We start from the raw sequence: 19,891 nt of genomic DNA, 5'->3' as shown, positions 1-19,891 counted from the left end.
TTTATTTAGACATCCAACCAGTTATTTTTCACCTTTTGCAGAGGCATTATTTGTCCATGCCCTGTCTCCTGGGTTCCCCCGTACCTGGAGCAACTGTCATATATCCATTCCATTTGTTTCTCGTAAAACAAAACCTAACAGCTACAGTTTAATCCTCTACCTTATTCCAAGCTAAAGATCATCTACGTATGTTCCTGATTTCTAACGCTTTGGAACTCCATGCTTTCAGCTGTCTCGGCCCTACCCTCTGGAATTCATTCCCTCAACCTTGGTTGCCCTCTTTGGCACAGTGCCCAATGTTGTCTGATTGCACCTCTGTGAAACAGCATGGGAGGTATTTAATACACAAGGTGCTTTATAAATGCAAGTTGTTGTTTGTGAGCTATGGTACTTGTGGCTCCCCGTCACACCAAAAATGCACAAAATGGAAAGCAGTTAGGAGATAACCAAATGCAATAATCCATTCAATCACTCTTTATGTTCAGTTTCTTTTACTTTTGCTCTCTGTCTCTATAGCGACCAGTATAAACTTGAATAGTTTCTTGGGCTAGGCAGACAGTGGTATCCCAGCATTCACTGCGCCAATGAAGCCCCTCGATTAAGATTGTAGCCCATTTATTTTAATAGGGGATATTCACAAATGCAAAGCACTTTGGGATCATCCGAGCGCCATTGTCAGCATTTGCTTTCTCGAATTGAACCATAAGAAGCGGTGGCTGTAATTTCCCGGCACCTCAACAACAGCGGACAGGTTAGCGACTTTCCCCACATCGTCCCCTACCCCACTGGCTTGTTCTTGTTGTTGTATTGTTGGTTTTCAGGGTGTTTTGGAGAGGGAGGAAGGAAGCGGAGAGCCGGCCACCACACCACGTGACTAGAGCCCTCCCCTGCGCGTCTGCGCTCGCGGGGCATTCTGGGCAGTGTAGGCCGCCGCGCGGCGGAGGGAGGGACTCCATTTCCCAGCAGGCCGCGGGGCCGGCCGGGACCAAAGCCGGGGAGGGGTGTTGTGGGCTTGTTTGGCGGCCGGTGAGAGCTGGGGTGCTTGTGCTGGTGGCTGGGTACCACTCTACCACCCCCCCCCCACCCCCCGTTCACCTCATCTGCAAAGTGCTGGTGGATGGAGCCGGGCGGCCATGCGGCGCGTGCTAGTGGCGGTTAGCGGGAGCGTAGCGGCGCTGAAGCTGCCCGAGCTGGTGGCGGCGATCATCGGCCTGGGACAGGTGAGGGACGGAGGAGCCTCCTGTACACGGTACACACTGTCGTCATTGTGTGTCGGTGGGGGGGGAGGGAGTGAATGTGCACGGGGTGCCAGTCAAGCTTTGTCCAGGATGGTGTCAAGTTTCTTGAGTGTTGTTGGAGCTGCACCCATCCAGGCAAGTGGAGAGTATTCCATTACACTCCTGACTTGTGCCTTGTAGATGGTGGACAGGCTTTGGCTAGTCAGGAGGTGAGTTACTTGCCTCAGGATTCCTAGCCTCTGACCTGCTCTTGTAGCCACGGTATTTATATGGCTACTCCAGTTCAGTTTCTGGTCAATGGTAGCCCCTAGGATGTTGATGGTGTGGGATTCAGCGATGGTAATGCCGTTGAATGTCAAGGGGAGATGGTTAGATTCTCTCTTGTTGGAGATGGTCATTGCCTGGCACTTGTGTGCCGCGAATGTTATTTGCCACTGATCAGCCCAAGCCTGGATATTGTCCAGGTCTTGCTGCGTTTCTACACGGACTGCTTCAGTATCTGAGGAGTCGCGAATGGTGCTGAACATTGTGCAATCATCAGCGAACATCCCCACTTCTGACCTTACGATGGAGAGGAGGTCATTGATGAAGCAGCTGAAGATAGTTGGACCTAGGACGGCACCGCAGCCTCACAGCTCCAGTGACCCGGGTTCAATTCTGGGTACTGCCTGTGAGGAGTTTGCAGTTCTCCCTGTGACCGCGTGGGTTTTCGCCGGGTGCTCCAGTTTCCTCCCACAGCCAAAGACTTGCAGGTTGATAGGTAAATTGGCCATTATAAATTGGCCCTAGTATAGGTGGGTGGTAGGGGAATATAGGGAAGGTGGGGATATGGTAGGAATATGGGATTAGTGTATTCTTTGGCCTCCTTATCTTGAGAGACAATGGATAAGCGCCTGGAGATGGTCAGTGGTTTGTGAAGCAGCGCCTGGAGTGGCTATAAAGGCCAATTCTAGAGTGACAGGCTCTTCCACAGGTGCTGCAGAGAAATTTGTTTGTCGGGGCTGTTACACAGTTGGCTCTCCCCTTGCGCCTCTGTCTTTTTTCCTGCCAACTACTAAGTCTCTTCGACTCGCCACACTTTAACCCCGTCTTTATGGCTTTAGTGTAGGATTAGTATAAATGAGTGGTTGATGGTCAGCACAGACTTGATGGGCCGAAGGGCCTGTTTCAGTACTGTATCTCTAAATAAATAAAATAAATAAATAGGACACTACTCTGAGGAACTCCTGCAGTGATGTCCTGGAGCTGAGATGATTGACCTCCAACAAACACAACCATCTTCCTTTGTGCTAGGTATGACTCCAATCAACAGAGAGTTTACCCCCTATCTTTCTTGAAAATGCATTGACCAACTGAGATGCCTTGAAGTGACCTACCATACATCGGGGCCGTTCCTCACCAAATGGTTACTTATTCTCAGGCAGCCTGAAAACAGATTCATTTTTCCCTTTCCCCTTCCCACTACCTTGCCTTAGTGTCATCAGGAAGTTACTTAGTCCACAATACAGAAACAGGCTGTTTGATCCAATTGGTTCAGAACCATTGAAGCCAATTACATGACCACTGACCCAGTGTTTATGCTTCACACGAGCATCCTCCCTTCCCTCTTCATCTAACCCTATCAGTATATCCTTCTATTCCTTTCTCCCTAGCTTCCTCTTAAATGGATCAATGTGGGGAAATATGGCAGGCAATTTGCACACGGCACTGAGATGAGTGACATAATTACCTGTTTTAATTGCATTGTTTGAGAGATAAATGCTGGCCAGGATACCAGGAAAACTCCCTGGCTCTTTGTCTAGCACTCGGGATTGTTTACATCCACCTGAGTGAGCAAATGGGGCCTTGGTTATATATTACCTGAAAGACGGCACTTCCGACAATTCAGCACTCCTTTCAGTACTGCCTTGAAGTGTAGCCCAGCTGTTCATAAGTCTCTGGAATGATACTTGAACCCCTAGGTTTCTGACTGAGAGGCAAGAGTCTTGCCATGAATGTAAAGTGAATACTTACCAATTCAGTTAGATAATTTTCTACCCACAATTAATCTGTTTGGGAGTGTATTTGCTATTTTTCCCTAATGTGCACTGATTCCCATTTCTTGGCATTCAACTGTGTTTGCCACCTATCTGCCCACTTCCTTCACTTGTATCGCCCTGCAGTCTTGTGCATTCTTTCTCAGTTTGCCATGCTCCAAATCTGATATAGTCAGCAAATTCCGATATCATGTCCCGTGTGCCTGTGTTCAGATCGGTTCTATATAAATCGAAAAGCAAGGTCCCAGCACATATTGCTGTGGACACATCACTATTGTAATGTAGGAAGGGAATGTCTCCCTCCGGTTCAAAAAGTACTTCATTAGCTGTAAAGCATTTTGGGACGTCCTGAGATCATGAAAGGCTTTATATAAATGCAATTCTTTCTTTTTCTTTTGTCAAATTTTGCAACAAATATCTTGCACCTTATCAGATGCCTTTTGGAACTATATAATATATATATATTTTATATATATGTACATATAATATTTATAAAACATATAACATATATATCCCATGATCTAAATTCTTATGCACTGCCTGAAAAGATGATGGAAGCAGATTCCATGGCAACTTTCAAAAGGAAATTGGATAAATACTTGCAGAGCTGTGGGAAAAGAGCAGGGGAGTGGGACTAATTGGATAGGTCTTTCAAAGAGCCAGATAGCCTCCTAAGATTCTGTGATTTGCTCAAATAATTTAATTAAGTTTGTTAATCACTTTACAATTCCATGCTGACTGTGTCTAATGCTTTTCGATGGGAGTTTTAAGACGAATGGACCCATCATTTTCTGGCTTATTCCATTTTCTTTGTTAGGGGAGTAGGATTTGCCACCTTTCAATCCTTTGGCACAACTCATCTTTTCAAAATAGATAGTAGCAAAGAAAAGATGCGGCTGTGTATCTTGGGAGATGTGTGTGATTTCTGCTTCTATCTGCTGTTTTTCATTATGACTTTATGGTTTGCAAGGAGTTTCACACACTCTCAGGATGTAATTCCATACAGAATGCGTGCAATTATGATGTCAGCTGCGGCTCAGTTGATAGCACTCTCGCCTCTGAATCAGAAGGTTGTGGGTTCAAGTTCCACTGCAGAGAGTTGAGAACAAAATTCAGGCTGACATTTCATTGCTGACAGAGTACTGCACTGTCAGAGGTGCTGTGTTTTGGATGAGACATTAAACTGAGGCCCAATCTGCCCTCTCGGGTGGATGTAAAAGATCCTACAGCCACTATTTCTCCCTGGTGTCCTGGCCAGTATTTATGCCTCAACTAACAGCACTAAAGCAGATGATTTGGTCATTATCGGATTGCAATTTATGGGAGCTTGCTGCGTTTCCTACATTACAACAGTGACTACATTTCAAAAGTACTTAGTTGATTATAAAGCGCTTTGAGACGTCCTGAGGGGTGCTATATAAATGCATGTCTTTTGTTTCTTTACTTGCAGGTAAATGTAGTAAGCATCATCGAAAGCTACGCACTTCTAGATGTTGCAATGAGGAGTGCTCAATGGGGCTTGTGTCAACCTGGGATTTGTGGGGAGAGGGATGAGCTTCTGTAAGAGCAGATAGCACTGACAGCTCCATGGCATTGTGTTTTGTCTCCTCAGCTGATAGTTCCAGGGCTAGGTTGGCTGTGTGGTTGTATCTGCTTTGTTGAACTGTTGGTGGGGAAATGAACAGATCGATCACTAGAGGGTGCAATGTACAAACAAATAATACATTTCACCAAAAAGTCATAGCTCTATATAATTAACTATGTTTAGTTTAAATGTGTTATGACATCAGTAGAGACCGTTAACTTTAAAACGAGATATGAATTCCCCACACTGATTAAAGAATTGCATGAAAAACTTTAACGTTTTAAAACTTTTACTTTAACTAAACTAAAAATCGACATTAACTGAACAGTACTTAGTAGGTAGCTAATACACTAAATTACAGAAAAACATATTTTCCATTAATTTATTAACACACTCGAAAACCCCACACCACATTTAAATGTTAGACAGTGTTCTCATCGAAAAGGTCTCCTTGCAGTTAAGAGTTCCAAACTCCTCCCAGCTGCAATGGGTTGGATTGGCAAAATGACTTTCTCAAAGTCAACGTCCGCTTTTCTGAGCACATTCGACTGGACTTGCATTAATAAAGCAATCTCTAGTGACCCCATTGGTCTTTTCTCCTCCACAAACTTCGAGTCTTTGAATTGAGTTCAAATCTTAGCAGCCTTTTGCTGTATTGGTGATCTGAGAGCAGCTGTTTTTTTCTCTCTCTCCTTTTTGCCTTTGATAATTCTCAGAGCTCATAAGACTCTTCTTCTTTGGCCTCCTTATCTCGAGAGACAATGGGTAAGCGCCTGGAGGTGGTCAGTGGTGTGTGGAGCAGAGCCTGGAGTGGCTATAAAGGCTAATTCTAGAGTGATAGGCTCTTCCACAGGTGCTGCAGAAAAATTTGTTTGTCGGGGCTGTTACACAGTTGGCTCTCCCCTTGCGCCTCTGTCTTTTTTCCTGCCAACTGCTAAGTCTCTTCGACTCGCCACACTTTAGCCCCGCCTTTATGGCTGCCCGCCAGCTCTGGCGAACGCTGGCAACTGACTCCCACGACTTGTGATCAATGTCACAGGACTTCATGTCGCGTTTGCAGACGTCTTTAAAGCGGAGACATGGACGGCCGGTGGGTCTGATACCAGTGGCGAGCTCGCTGGACAGTGTGTCTTTGGGGATCCTGCCATCTTTCATGCGGCTCACATGGCCAAGCCATCTCAAGCGCCGCTGACTCAGTAGTGTGTATAAGCTGGGGATGTTGGCCGCCTCGAGGACTTCTGTGTTGGAGATACGGTCCTGCCACCTGATGCCAAGTATTCTCCGGAGGCAGCGAAGATGGAATGAATTGAGACGTCGCTCTTGGCTGACATACGTTGTCCAGGCCTCGCTGCCATAGAGCAAGGTACTGAGGACACAGGCTTGATACACTCGGACTTTTGTGTTCCGTGTCAGTGCGCCATTTTCCCACACTCTCTTGGCCAGTCTGGACATAGCAGTGGAAGCCTTTCCCATGCGCTTGTTGATTTCTACATCTAGAGATAGGTTATTGGTGATAGTTGAGCCTAGGTAGGTGAACTCTTGAACCACTTCCAGAGCGTGGTCGCCAGTATTGATGGATGGAGCATTTCTGACGTCCTGCCCCATGATGTTCGTTTTCTTGAGGCTGATGGTTCGGCCAAATTCATTGCAGGACCATTTTACACTGCATTAAATATCGCAGTTTTTAAAAGATAACCATACTACAAAGTCCAGCATTCATAACACTTGCTTATTTTTTAACCTCTTCACTGTAATGGAAAAGAAAAAACATGAATCGTGGCTAATTTTCTTCCTCAACATTGGTTCCAATTCTATCCTCTTGAGTATCCCAGGTTTTCATCACTCCACAATTGATGGCCATGCCTTCAAATGTCTAGGCCATCAGCTTTGGAATTCCCTCCCTAAACCTCAGTACCTCTGTTTCCTGCTTTAAGATGCTCCTGAGAACCTACCTGTTTGGCCACCTGTCCCAATATCTCCTTTATATAGCTCATTGTCAGATCTTGTTTGATAACGCTCCTGGGAAGCACCTTGGGACATTTTATTACATTAAAGGTGCTATATAAATGCAAGTTGGTGTTTATTGTACAAACACATTTGGAATAAACAACATTTGTTGACCATATATAATATCAAACTCATCTAGCTTCATAACTTCAGCACTTTGAAAGAAAGTTCCAGTTCATTCTCCTCAATGCAATCACAGAATTGTTACAGTGCAGAAGGAGGCCATTCGGCCCATTGTCTCCACACCAGCTCTCTGAAAGAGCAAATCCCTCAGCTCCATTCCCTACCTTCTCCCCATAACCCTGCACATTCTTCCTTTTCATATAACTCTTTAGTTCCCTTTTGAATGCTTCAATTGAACCTGCCTCCACCACGTTCTCAGGCAGCACATTCCAGACCTTAACCACTCGCTGCGTGAAAAAGTTTTTCCTCATGTCACTTTTGCTTCTCTTACCAAATACTTTAAATCTGTGCCTTCTCGTTGTCGATCCTTTCACGAGTGGGAACAGTTTCTATCTATCTACTCTGTCTGGACTCCTCATGATTTTTCAAAATCATATCAAATCACCTCTCAGCCTTCTCTTCTCCAAGGAAAACAGTCCTAACTTCTCCAATCTATCTTCATAATTGAAGTTCCTCATCCCTGGAACCATTCTCGTGCATCTTTTCTGTACGCTCTGCAATGCCTTCACGTGCTGACTGTTGCTTTGTGTCCTTAAGTGCCCTCCGTTGGCATTTCTCTCTCAAAACAATTACTTTTCCAAAGGATAAAATGAAAACCAGATGTGTGCATGGTGGAAGACATCTGCTTAAGATTATGGTTCTCCTGTCCATCCCCTCTTGGGTGATTCTAACTCAAGAGGAAGGCTGATGAGCAATTTTCTAGCCTCTGCCAATCCGATCTGTTCCTCGCTGCTAGTTGCCATCCAATTCTCCCTGTATTTTTAACCTCATGGCATTTCCTTTGAGATATTCCCAACTGTGGCCATTTTGTCAAATAGCATAAAAGCAAAATACTGCGGATGCTGGAAATCTGAAACAAAAACAAGAAATGCTGGATTCGCTCAGCAGGTCTGGCAGCATCTGTGGAAAGAGAAGCAGAGTTAACGTTTCGGGTCAGTGACCCTTCTTCGTAGGCTCTGCCCCATTTTCAGTTAACCCCACGTGTACTTTCCCTCATTGGAAAACCTAACCAGCCGAACATCTGTATTTCCACACCTTGAGATGTATTACGCCAAGAATTTTAAAATCTTATTTTTTGATGCAACGTCCCCACACTTGGCAAGTAACTCATTGGTTCCAACTTCACCTATGTGATCAGGAATGCAGTTCACAAGGCTCAACTCCTAGCGATAGATTTCACTGGCCGGATATAGCCCTGTACTAAGGTTAATATTGATGGGTTGAAGTGTGTCTATTTTAACGCAAGAAGTGTCAGGAATAAGGGTCACAAAAACAAGAAATGCTGGAATCACTCAGTAGGTCTGGCAGCATCTGTGGAAAGAGAAGCAGAGTTAACGTTTCGGGTCAGTGACCCTTCTTCGCTAGGGTCCGAAGAAGGGTCACTGACCCGAAACGGTAACTCTGCTTCTCTTTCCACAGATGCTGCCAGACCTGCTGAGTGATTCCAGCATTTCTTGTTTTTGTTTCAGATTTCCAGCATCCGCAGTATTTTGCTTTTATTTCAGGAATAAGGGTGATGAACTTAGAGCATGGATCAGTACTTGGAGCTACGATGTTGTGGCCATTACGAAGACTTGGATATCACAGGGGCAGGAATGGATGTTGGATGTTCCGGGGTTTAGATGTTTCAAAAGGAATAGGGAGGGAGGTAAAAGAGGTGGGGGAGTGGCATTGTTAATCAGGGATAGTATCACAGCTGCAGAAAGGGATGTCGTCGAGGAGGGTTTGTCTACTGAGTCATTATGGGTGGAAGTCAGAAACAGGAAAGGAGCAGTCACTTTGGGAGTTTTCTATAGACCCCCCAATAGCAACAGAGACATGGAGGAACAAATTGGGAGGCAGATTTTGGAAAGGTGCAGAAGTAACAGGGTTGTTGTCATGGGTGACTTCAACTTCCCTAATATTGATTGGAACCTCCTTAGTGCAAATAGTTTGGATGGAGCAATTTTTGTCAGGTGTGTCCAGGAAGGTTTCCTTACTCAATATGTAGATAGGCCGACTAGAGGGGAGACTATGTTGGACTTGGTGCTTGGCAACGAACCAGGCCAGGTGGCAGATCTCTCGGTGGGAGAGCATTTCGGTGATAGTGATCACAACTCCCTGACCTTTACTATAGTCATGGAGAGGGACAGGAGCAGACGGGATGGGAAAATATTTAATTGGGGGAGGGGGAATTACAATGCTATTAGGCAGGAACTGGGGAGCATAAATTGGGAACAGATGTTTTCAGGAAAATGCACGACAGAAATGTGGAGGTTGTTTAGGGAGCACTTGCTGCGACTGCTGGATAGGTTTGTCCCGATGAGGCAAGGAAGGGATGGTAGGGTGAAGGAACCTTGGATGACAAGAGATGTGGAACAGCTAGTCAAGAGGAAGAAGGAAGCTTACTTAAGGTTGAGGAAGCAAGGATCAGACAGGGCTCTAGAGGGTTACAAGGTAGCCAAGAAGGAACTGAAGAATGGACTTAGGAGAGCTAGAAGGGGACATGAAAAAGTCTTGGCGGGTAGGATTAAGGAAAATCCCAAGGCCTTCTACACTTATGTGAGGGACAAGAGGATGGCCAGAGTGAGGGTAGGGCTGATCAGGGATAGTGGAGGGAACTTGTGCCTGGAGTCGGAGGAGGTAGGGGAGGTCCTAAATGAATACTTTGCTTCACTGTTCACTAGTGAGAGGGACCTGGTTGTTTGTGAGGACAGCGTGGAACAGGCTGATATGCTCGAACAGGTTGAGGTTAAGAGGGAGGATGTGCTGGAAATTTTGAATGATATGAGGACAGATAAGTCCCCGGGGCCAGACGGGATATACCCAAGGATATTACGGGAAGCGAGGGAAGAGATTGCTGCGCCTTTGGCGATGATCTTTACGTCTTCACTGTCCACTGGAGTAGTACCGGATGATTGGAGGGTGGCAAATGTTGTTACCTTGTTCAAGAAAGGGAATAGGGATAACCCTGGGAATTATAGACCAGTCAGTCTTACGTCGGTAGTGGGCAAATTATTGGAGAGGATTCTGAGAGAGGATTTATGATTATTTGGAAAAGCATGGTTTGATTAGAGACAGTCAGCATGGCTTTGTGAGGGGCAGGTCATGCCTCACAAGCCTTATTGAATTCTTTGAAGATGTGACAATACACATTGATGAAGGAAGAGCCGTGGATGTGGTGCATATGGATTTCAGCAAGGCATTTGATAAGGTTCCCCATGGTAGGCTCATTCTGAAAGTAAGGAGGCATGGGATTCAGGGAAAGTTGGCTGTCTGGATACAAAATTGGCTGGCCCATAGAAGTCAGAGGGTGGTAGTAGATGGAAAGTATTCAGCATGGAGCTCGGTGACCAGTGGTGTTCCACAAGGATCTGTTCTGGGACCTCTGCTCTTTGTGATTTTTATAAATGACTTGGATGAGGAAGTGGAAGGCTGGGTTAGCAAGTTTGCCGATGACACGAAGGTTGCTGGAGTTGTGGATAGTGTGGAAGGCTGTTGTAGGTTGCAACGAGACATTGACAGGATGCAGAGCTGGGCTGAGAAGTGGCAGATGGAGTTCAACCTGGAAAAGTGTGAAGTGATTCATTTTGGAAGGTCGAATTTGAATGCGGAATACAGGCTTAAAGACAGGATTCTTGGTAGTGTGGAGGAACAGAGGGACCTTGGGGTCCATGTCCATAGATCGCTCAAAGTTGCCACCCAGGTTGATAGGGTTGTTAAGAAGGCGTATGATGTGTTGGCTTTCATTAACAAGGGGATTGAGTTTAAGAGCCGTGAGGTTATGCTGCAGCTCTATAAGGCCCTGGTTCGACCACACTTGGAATATTGTGTTCAGTTCTGGTCGCCTCATTATAGGAAGGATGTGGAAGCTTTAGAGAGGGTGCAGAGGAGATTTACCAGGATGCTGCCTGGACTGGAGGGCATGTCCTACGAAGAAAGATTGAGGGAGCTAGGGCTTTTCTCATTGGAGCGAAGAAGGATGAGAGGTGACTTGATAGAGGGGTACAAGATGATGAGAGGCAAAGATAGAGTGGATAGTCAGAGACTTTTTCCCAGGGTGGAAAGGGCTATCACCAGGGGGCATAATTTTAAGGTGATTGGAGGAAGATTTCAGGGAGATGTCAGAAGTAGGTTCTTTACACAGAGTGGTGGGTGTGTGGAATGCGCTGCCAGCGGTGGTAGTAGAAGCAGATACATTAGGGGCATTTAAGCGTCTCTTGGATAGGTACATGGAGGATAGTAGAATGAAGGATAGGTAGTTAGTTTGATCTTCGAGTAGGTTAAAGGTTCGGCACAACATCGTGGGCTGAAGGGCCTGTACTGTGCTGTACTGTTCTATGATCTATTGCACATCGGTCCTATTTCCTATTTTGATTTCATTACAGTTGGATTTATATTTCCACTTCATTAGCATCTCTAAGAAAGGAAAAAAGACTTGCATTTATGTAGTAGCTTTCACAACCTCAGGACATCCCAAAATGCTTTACAGACAGTGAGGTACTTTTGAAGTGCTGACACTGTGGTAATGTAGGAAACACGGCAGTCAATTTGCACACAGCAAGCTCCCACACGGAACAGTGTGACAATGACCAGAATTAACTCGCCTTTCTCTTCCCTCTCTTGTGTCCCAGGCCCACACTGTGTCCCTAATGCCTTCCATCAACTCTTCTCAAAACAGTTATTGTCCCAGGAAAAATGTTGAAACATGTGTGAATTGAAGAAAAACATATCTTTAACATTCAGATTCCTTTAATCAGCTCTGCACCAGTTGTCAGCAAAGTGGAAAATTCTACAATTAACCAAATCAGACATATTTTTGACAGTGGCAGGACAAGTTAATCAGGCTGTTAAAAAAGCATATGGGATTCTTGGCTCTATAAACAGAGACATAGGGTAGTTATGCCAGACCTTTATAAATCACTGATTATGTCTCAGCTGGAGTATTGTCTTTAATCCTGGGTTCCACACTTTAGGATGGATGTCAAGGCCTTAAAGAGAGTGCAGACATTTTACTAGAATGATTTCAGGGATGAGGGACTTCAGTTATGTGGAGAATGGAGAAGTTATTCTCCTTCGAGCAGAGAAGGTTAAGGAGAGATTTGATAGAGGTGTTCAAAATCATGAAATATTTTGATAGAGGAAATGAGGAGAAACTGTTACCAATGGTAGAAGGATCAATAACCAGAGGACACAAATTTAAGACGATTGGCAAAAGAACCAGGGGGGAGATGAGAATTTTTTTGCACAGCGACTTGTGATCTGGAATGCATTGTTGAAAGTGCTCTAGAAGCTGATTTAGTAATCACCTTCAAAAAGGAATGAATGAATACTTGAAAAGAAAAATTTTGTAGGGCTATGGGGAAAGGACAGGGAATTGAAACTAATTGGATAGCTCTTTCAAAGAGCTGTCATAGGGACAATGGGCCAAATGGCCACCGTTGCTAGTATCTAATATCCTTGCGGGAAGATTTGCTAGTGCTGTTGGGGAGGTTTTAAATTAGCTTGTCGGGGGTTGGGAACTTGCGAGGGAATTCAGACAGGAGAAAAACAAAACTGGTTATGGGAAGTAGAAAAGCTGTGAATGAAAGTGGAAAGCAGCAGAAACAAATTCTAGAACCAACCAGGGTCAAAATACAGAATTGTGTTTAAAAGGCAGAATTAAAGGCACTCTCTGAATGCACGCAGCATTCGCAACAAAGTAGGTGAGTCGATGGCGCAAGTAGAAGTAAATGGGTATGATTTAATTGCCATTACGGAGACGTAGTAGGGTGACCAAGACTGGGGCACTGAATATTAAAGGATTTTTGACATTTAGGAAGGACAGGCAAAAAGGAAAAGGAAGTGCGGTAGTGCTGATAAGGGATGGGATTAGTGCATAAGTGACAGAGGATCTTCGATTGGAAGAACAGAATGTAGAATCTGTTTGGTTAGAGCTAAGAAACAGCAAGGGGCAACAATTATTGGTAGGAGTAGTTTACAGGCCAAACAATAGTGGTTATGTAGGGCATGGTATAAATCGGGAAATTAGAAGTACATGTAGCAAGGGCAATGCATGGGTGGCTTCTACATATAGACTGGATAAATCTAATGAGCACCATTGCCGTGGAAGAAGAATTCCTGGAATGTGTCCGGTTTTCTGGAGCAATATGTTGAGGAACCAAAAAGGGAACAGGCTATTTTGGATCTAGTATTATGCAATTAAAAAGGGCTAATTAATAATTTGGTGGTAAAAGAACCTTTAGGGAAAAGTGACTATATTATGATAGAATTTTCCATTAAGTTTGAAAATGATGTAGTTCAATCTGAAACTAGTGTCTTAAATCTAAACAAGGGCAACCGTGAAGGTATGAGGAGCATGGTGGCTTGGAAAAATACATTAAAAGGTTTGACGGTAGATAGGCAATGGCTGGTATTTAAAGAATTAATGCATGGTTTTTATAAAACATACATTCCTTTAAGGCAAAAGAACCCAATAGGGAAAGTGAGTCAGCCGTAGCTAACAAAGGAAGTTAAAGATAGTATTAGATCAAAGGGGGAGGCTTATAAAGTTGCCAGAAAAGCCGTAAGCTGGAGGATTGGGAGAATTTTAGAATCTAGCAAAGGAGGACCAAGAAATTGATAAAGAGAGAATAGAATATGAATGTAAACTGGCAGGAAATATAAATACGGATTGTAAAAGCTTCTATAGGTATGTAAAAAGGAAAAAATTAGCAAAGACAAATATGGGTCCATTACAGACAGACAGAGGAGAATTTATAATGAAAAATTGAGAAATGGCAGAGAAGTTAAATAATTACTTTGTGTCTGTCTTCACGGAGGAAGATACAAAAAGTCTCCATGAAATACTTGAGATCCGAGGGTCTGGTGAGAATGAGGAACTGAAAGAAATCAGGATTAGTAAAAAGGTAGTATTGGAGAAATTAATGGGACTGAAAGTTGACAAATTCCCAGGACCTGATGATCTTCACCCTAGAGTGTTGAAAGAGATGGCTACAGAGATAGTGGATGCATTGGTGATCATCTTTCAAAATGCTATAAATTCTGCAATGGTGCCTGCAGATTGGAAGATTGCAAATATAACCCCACTGTTTAAGAAAGGAGGGAGAGAGAAAACGGGGAACTACAGACCTGTTAGCCTGATGTCGGTAATAGGGAAAATACTAGAATCTATTGTAAAGGATGTGATTACTGGACACTTAGAAAATAATGGTCTGATTGGGCAGAGTCAACATGGAGTTATAAAAGGGGAAATCATGTTTGACAAACTTGTTTGAGTTTTTTGAGGATGTTACTAGCAGAATGGATAAGTGGGAACCAGTGGATGTGTATTTGGACTTGCAGAAGGCTTTTGATAAAGTTCCACATAGGAGGTTTCTAAGCAAACTTAAAGTGCAAGGGATTGGGGGTAATATACTAGCATGGATTGAGGATTGGGTAACAGGCAGAAAATAGAGAGTAGGAATTAATGGGTCATTCTCAGGTTGGCAAGCTGTGACCAGTGGGGTACCACAAGGATCAGTGCTTGGGCCCCAGCTGTTCATAATCTATATCAATGATTTGGATGTGGGGGCCAATTGTAATATTTCCAAATTTGTGGATGACACAAACTTGAAGGGAATGTGAGTTATAAGGAGGATGAAAAGAGGCCTCAAGGGGATTTGGACAGGCTGAGTGAGTGGGCAAGAACATGGCAGATGTAATATAATGTGGATAAATGTGAAGTTATCCACCTTGGTAGGAGAAGTGAAGGTGCAGAATATTTCTTAAATGGTGAGAGATTGGAAAGTGTTGATGTCCAAAGGGACCTGGGTGTCCTTGTTCATAAGTCATTGAAAGCTAGCATGCAGGTGCAGCAAGCAATTAGGAAGGCAAACGGTATGTTAGCCTTTATCGCAAGAGGATTTGAGTACAGGAGCAAAGAAGTCTTGCTTCAATTGTATAGAGCATTGGTGAGGCCACACCTGGAATACTGTCTGCAGTTCTCGTCCCCTTGCCTGAGGAAGGATGTACTTTCCATAGAGGGACTGCAGCGGAGGTTCACCAGACGATTCCTGGGATGGTGGGTTTGTCCAATGAGGAGAGATTGAGGAGACTGGGCCTGTAGCCTCTGGAGTTTAGAAGAATGAGAGGCGATCTCATAGAAATACAAAGTTCTTAAAGGGATACACAGGGTAGGTGCAGAATGGATATTTCCTCTGGTTGTGGGGTCTAGAACTAGGGGACGCAATCTCAGAATAAAGGGCAAGCCATTTAGGACTGAGATGAGGAGGATCTTCTTCACTCAGGGTGGTGAATCTTTGGAATTCTCTGCCCCAAAGGGTGGCGGAAGCTCAGTCACTGAGTAAGTTCGAGACAGAGTTCGATAGATTTCTAGTTGCTAATGATATCAAGGGATATGGCGATAGTGTGGGAATGTGGCGTTGAGGTAGACGATCAGCTATTATCTAGAATGGCGGAGCAAGCTCGAAGGGCTGAATGGCCTCCTCCTGCTCCTATGTGTTGTATGATTTAATAGGGTAAAGGTCTTTCATTTTACGGCTTTCACCCTCATCTGTATGTTTTGTATCCAAATTAAACTATTTTCACATCATTACATTAGGATGAACCCATTAAACTCCTAATTGCGGTATACCAATATATGCACATAAAGTCTGTTTATTTGCACTTTCAGCATCTTTAATGTGTTCTATTTATAAGCCTTTCAACACTGCAATTTAAAATAATAGGGCAGTCTGATTTTTTTTTAAAAAGCAATGGTAAATCAAACCGGTATTTTTAAGCAGATCATACCCTAGTCATTTTCCTGTCAGGCTTCTTTCTCCACGTTTCACAGATGATCGCACTGTTTTCATCTCTTGATTTCAAACATGCACAATTCCAGAAGGAGTGACTGGATTAGAAACACTTGTGTATATCTGGCAGTTTTTTCACAGTTCCCGGCACCTCAGAAGTGCAGTGACTTAAAGTAAGTAAATATAACCACTAACCTTTACCTATACCAATGAGGCGAATGAGCAGTTGATCTGATTTTGCCTCGGGAGGAATGACACCCCTGCTATTAAAATAATGCCTTCCATGTACACAGAGACAGCATGAGGGAGATAGGAACTTGTTTTCACATCTTGTCCAAAGAACCCTACTTCTGATAAGGTGGCATTTCCTCAGTGCTGCAATAGTCAGGGTACATTATGAGCTCATATTCCTGGTATGGGGCTAGGATTGCCAACTCGGCTTGCACACATTCCTGGAGGTTTCATCACGTAACCTCCTGCCGCCAACCACCCCACACCCACACTCTTGCCATTGGTTGACTGACCCGTCCATCCTCATGTCACTGTGCCTTCCTGTGCCAATTGGAAAATGAATAAACTCTTTATTAACTGATGGGATGATTATTGACTGTCAGATAAACAGTTTTACAGTTTCTTTCCCATTGTGAATATTTTTATTACTAAACTAATGAACAAAAGTTTTCAAAGAAAATGAAACAAAAGCACAAGCCATATGAATGTCCCTATGATTATTCTCCCATCTGTTGCTTGCAACAGTGACCTGGAGGTTTAATGTTCAATTGTGGAGACACTGGGTTGGTAACCCCAAACTGAACCTTTTGCCTCAGAGGTGAGAGAACTACCCAATTGTGCTAAACCAGGTTAGAAGCAATTACATGTTAGAATCTTATCCCACTCTTTCTCCTGATTAGCCAGTTATACTAGGGCTAACCAGCAACTACCCCACCCCCCCCCCCCCCCCGCCCCCCAACCATAGCTGTCACTTCGCCCCCTCCCCTCCCCCACCCCCCGCTATACACAGAAACCTATTTGAGGCACAGGTTGATCCCAAGATCGCCTTGATCTAATTGTATCAGAACGGCACCAGCACCAATTAGCACATTTTTCTAACGAGTCATTGGGGCAAGTACTGTACTTGAACTTTTTGAGCAGTGAAGTTCAGGAATGGCCCTCTGCCAGCAGGAAAGATTTTACAGTTACAGCGGAAATGTGCTCGAGCTATGATAAGTTCTTTAATGATGTGCTTTTTTTTTTAATGCTGTGGTGTTGAAGCCAAACTCTCTTAACGTTTCATGGCACCTGGAGATAAGTAAGATAATAGCTGTGGGAAAAAGACTGTTGCAGGAGGGAGGAAGGCTACACTCGATGATAAAGCTGTTATTTACCCATTTCATTGAACTTTTTCAGATCCTGAAATTTACTGTATCTTTTAGTTTGCAGCATGCATCACTTTTCACTTTGTGTTTATGGTAACTTACTGTGCGTGAATTGGCTGCCTAATTTTCCTTTCATAACAACAGTGACTGCACTTCAAGAGTAAAATTAGTGATCTCCAATTATTTAAATTGGCATCAGCTAGCTTTGGCACATGAAGCAAAGAACAAAGAAAATTACAGCACAGGAACAGGCCCTTTGGCCCTCCAAGCCTGCGCCGATCCAGATCCTCTACCTAAACATGTCGCCTATTTTCTAAGGGTCTGTAATTCTTTGCTTCCTGCCCATTCATGTATCTCTCTAGATACATCTTAAAAGACCCTATCGTGTTCGCATCTACCACCTCCGCTGGCAACGTGTTCCAGGCACCCACCATCCTCTGCGTAAAGAACTTTCCACGCATATCCCCCCTAAACTTTTCCCCTCTCACTTTGAACTCGTGACCCCTAGTATTTGAATCCCCCACTCTGGGGGAAAAGCTTCTTGCTATCCACCCTGTCTATACCTCTCATGATTTTGTACACCTCAATCAGGTCCCCCCTCAACCTCCGCCTTTCTAATGAAAATAATCCTAATCTACTCAACCTCTCTTCATAGCTAGCGCCCTCCATACCAGTCAACATCCTGGTGAACCTCCTCTGCACCCTCTCCAAAGCATCTACATCCTTTTGGTAATGTGGCGATCAGAACTGCACGCAGTATTCCAAATGTGGCCGAACCAAAGTCCTATACAACTGTAACATGACCTGCCAACTCTTGTACTCAATACCCCGTCCGATGAAGGAAAGCATGCCGTATGCCTTCTTGACCACTCAACCTACCTGCGTTGCCACCTTCAGGGAACAATGGACCTGAACACCCAAATCTCTCTCGACATCAATTTTCCCCAGGACTTTTCCATTTACTGTATAGTTCACTCTTGAATTGGATCTTCCAAAATGCATCACCTCACATTTACCCTGATTGAACTCCATCTGCCATTTCTCTGCCCTACTCTCCAATCTATCTAATTCTGCTGTATTCTCTGACTGTCCCCTTCACTATCTGCTGCTCCACCAATCTTAGTGTCGTCTGCAAACTTGCTAATCAGACCACCTATACTTTCCTCCAAATCATTTATGTATATCACAAACAACAGTGGTCCCAGCACGGATCCCTGTGGAACACCACTGGTCACACGTCTCCATTTTGAGAAACTCCCCTCCACTGCTACTCTCTGTCTCCTGTTGCCCAGCCAGTTCTTTATCCATCTAGCTAGTACACCCTGGATCCCATGCGACTTCACTTTCTCCATCAGCCTACCATGGGGAACCTTATCAAACGCCTTACTGAAGTCCATGTATATGACATCTACAGCCCTTCCCTCATCAATTAACTTTGTCACTTCCTCAAAGAATTCTTATTAAGTTGGTAAGACATGACCTTCCCTGCACAAAACCATGTTGCCTATCACTGATAAGCCCATTTTCTTCCAAATGGGAATAGATCCTATCCCTCAGTATCTTCTCCAGCAGCTTCCCTACCACTGACATCAGGCTCACCGGTCTATAATTACCTGGATTATCCCTGCTACCCTTCTTAAACAAGGGGACAACATTAGCAATTCTCCAGTCCTCCGGGACCTCACCCGTGTTTAAGGATGCTGCAAAGATATCTGTTAAGGCCCCAGCTATTTCCTCTCTCGCTTCCCTCAGTAACCTGGGGACTTGTCCACCTTAATGCCTTTTAGAATACCCAACACTTCCTCCCTCCTTATGCCGACTTGACCTAGAGTAATCAAACATCTGTCCCTAACCTCAACATCCGTCATGTCCCTCTCCTCAGTGAATAGCAATGCAAAGTACTCGTTTAGAATCTCACCCATTTTCTCTGACTCCACGCATAACTTTCCTCCTTTGTCCTTGAGTGGGCCAATCCTTTCTCTAGTTACCCTCTTGCTCCTTATATATGAATAAAAGGCTTTGGGATTTTCCTTAACCCTGTTTGCTAAAGATATTTCATGACCCATTTTAGCCCTCTTAATTCCTCGTTTCAGATTGGTCCTACATTCCCGATATTCTTCCAAAGCTTCGTCTTTCTTCAGCCGCCTAGACCTTATGTATGCTTCCTTTTTCCTCTTAGCTAGTCTCACAATTTCACCTGTCATCCATGGTACCCTAATCTTGCCATTTCTATCCCTCATTTTCACAGGAACATGTCTCTCCTGCACGCTAATCAACCTCTCTTTAAAAGCCTCCCACATATCAAATGTGGATTTACCTTCAAACAGCTGCTCCCAATCTACATTCCCCAGCTCCTGCCGAATTTTGGTATAGTTGGCCTTCCCCCAATTTAGCACTCTTCCTTTAGGACCGCTCGTCTTTGTCCATGAGTATACTAAAACTTACGGAATTGTGATCACTATTCCCAAAGTAGTCCCCTACTGAAACTTCAACCACCTGGCCGGGCTCATTCCCCAACACCAGGTCCAGTATGGCCCCTTCCCGAGTTGGACTATTTACATACTGCTCTAGAAAACCCTCCTGGATGCTCCTTACAAATTCTGCTCCATCTAGACCTCTAACACTAAGTGAATCCCAGTCAATGTTGGGAAAATTAAAATCTCCTATCACCACCACCCCGTTGCTCCTACAT

General features: G+C 44.2%; 1 protein-coding gene across 3 annotated transcripts in view; it reads left to right on the top strand.

Annotated features, from left to right (window-relative positions):
• The first annotated feature begins 1,039 nt into the window (after positions 1 to 1,039).
• ppcdc (phosphopantothenoylcysteine decarboxylase) overlaps positions 1,040 to 19,891 on the top strand; it is a 96,671-nt gene continuing 77,819 nt past the window's right edge. For all 3 annotated transcript variants that reach the window (XR_010969467.1, XM_068015422.1, XM_068015421.1), the window contains exon 1: positions 1,040 to 1,220. Coding sequence is in view for 2 of the 3 variants with exons in the window: in XM_068015422.1 (XP_067871523.1) it covers positions 1,134 to 1,220 (87 nt within the window). In the remaining variant the exon portion in view is untranslated. The remainder of the gene's footprint in view (positions 1,221 to 19,891) is intronic.

The sequence above is a fragment of the Heterodontus francisci genome, chromosome 35 (genome assembly GCF_036365525.1).
Source record: "Heterodontus francisci isolate sHetFra1 chromosome 35, sHetFra1.hap1, whole genome shotgun sequence".
In the NCBI taxonomy this organism is placed as follows: domain Eukaryota; kingdom Metazoa; phylum Chordata; class Chondrichthyes; order Heterodontiformes; family Heterodontidae; genus Heterodontus; species Heterodontus francisci.
Note: the sequence above shows the minus strand (reverse complement) of the source record. Positions and strands in the feature narration are given on the sequence as shown.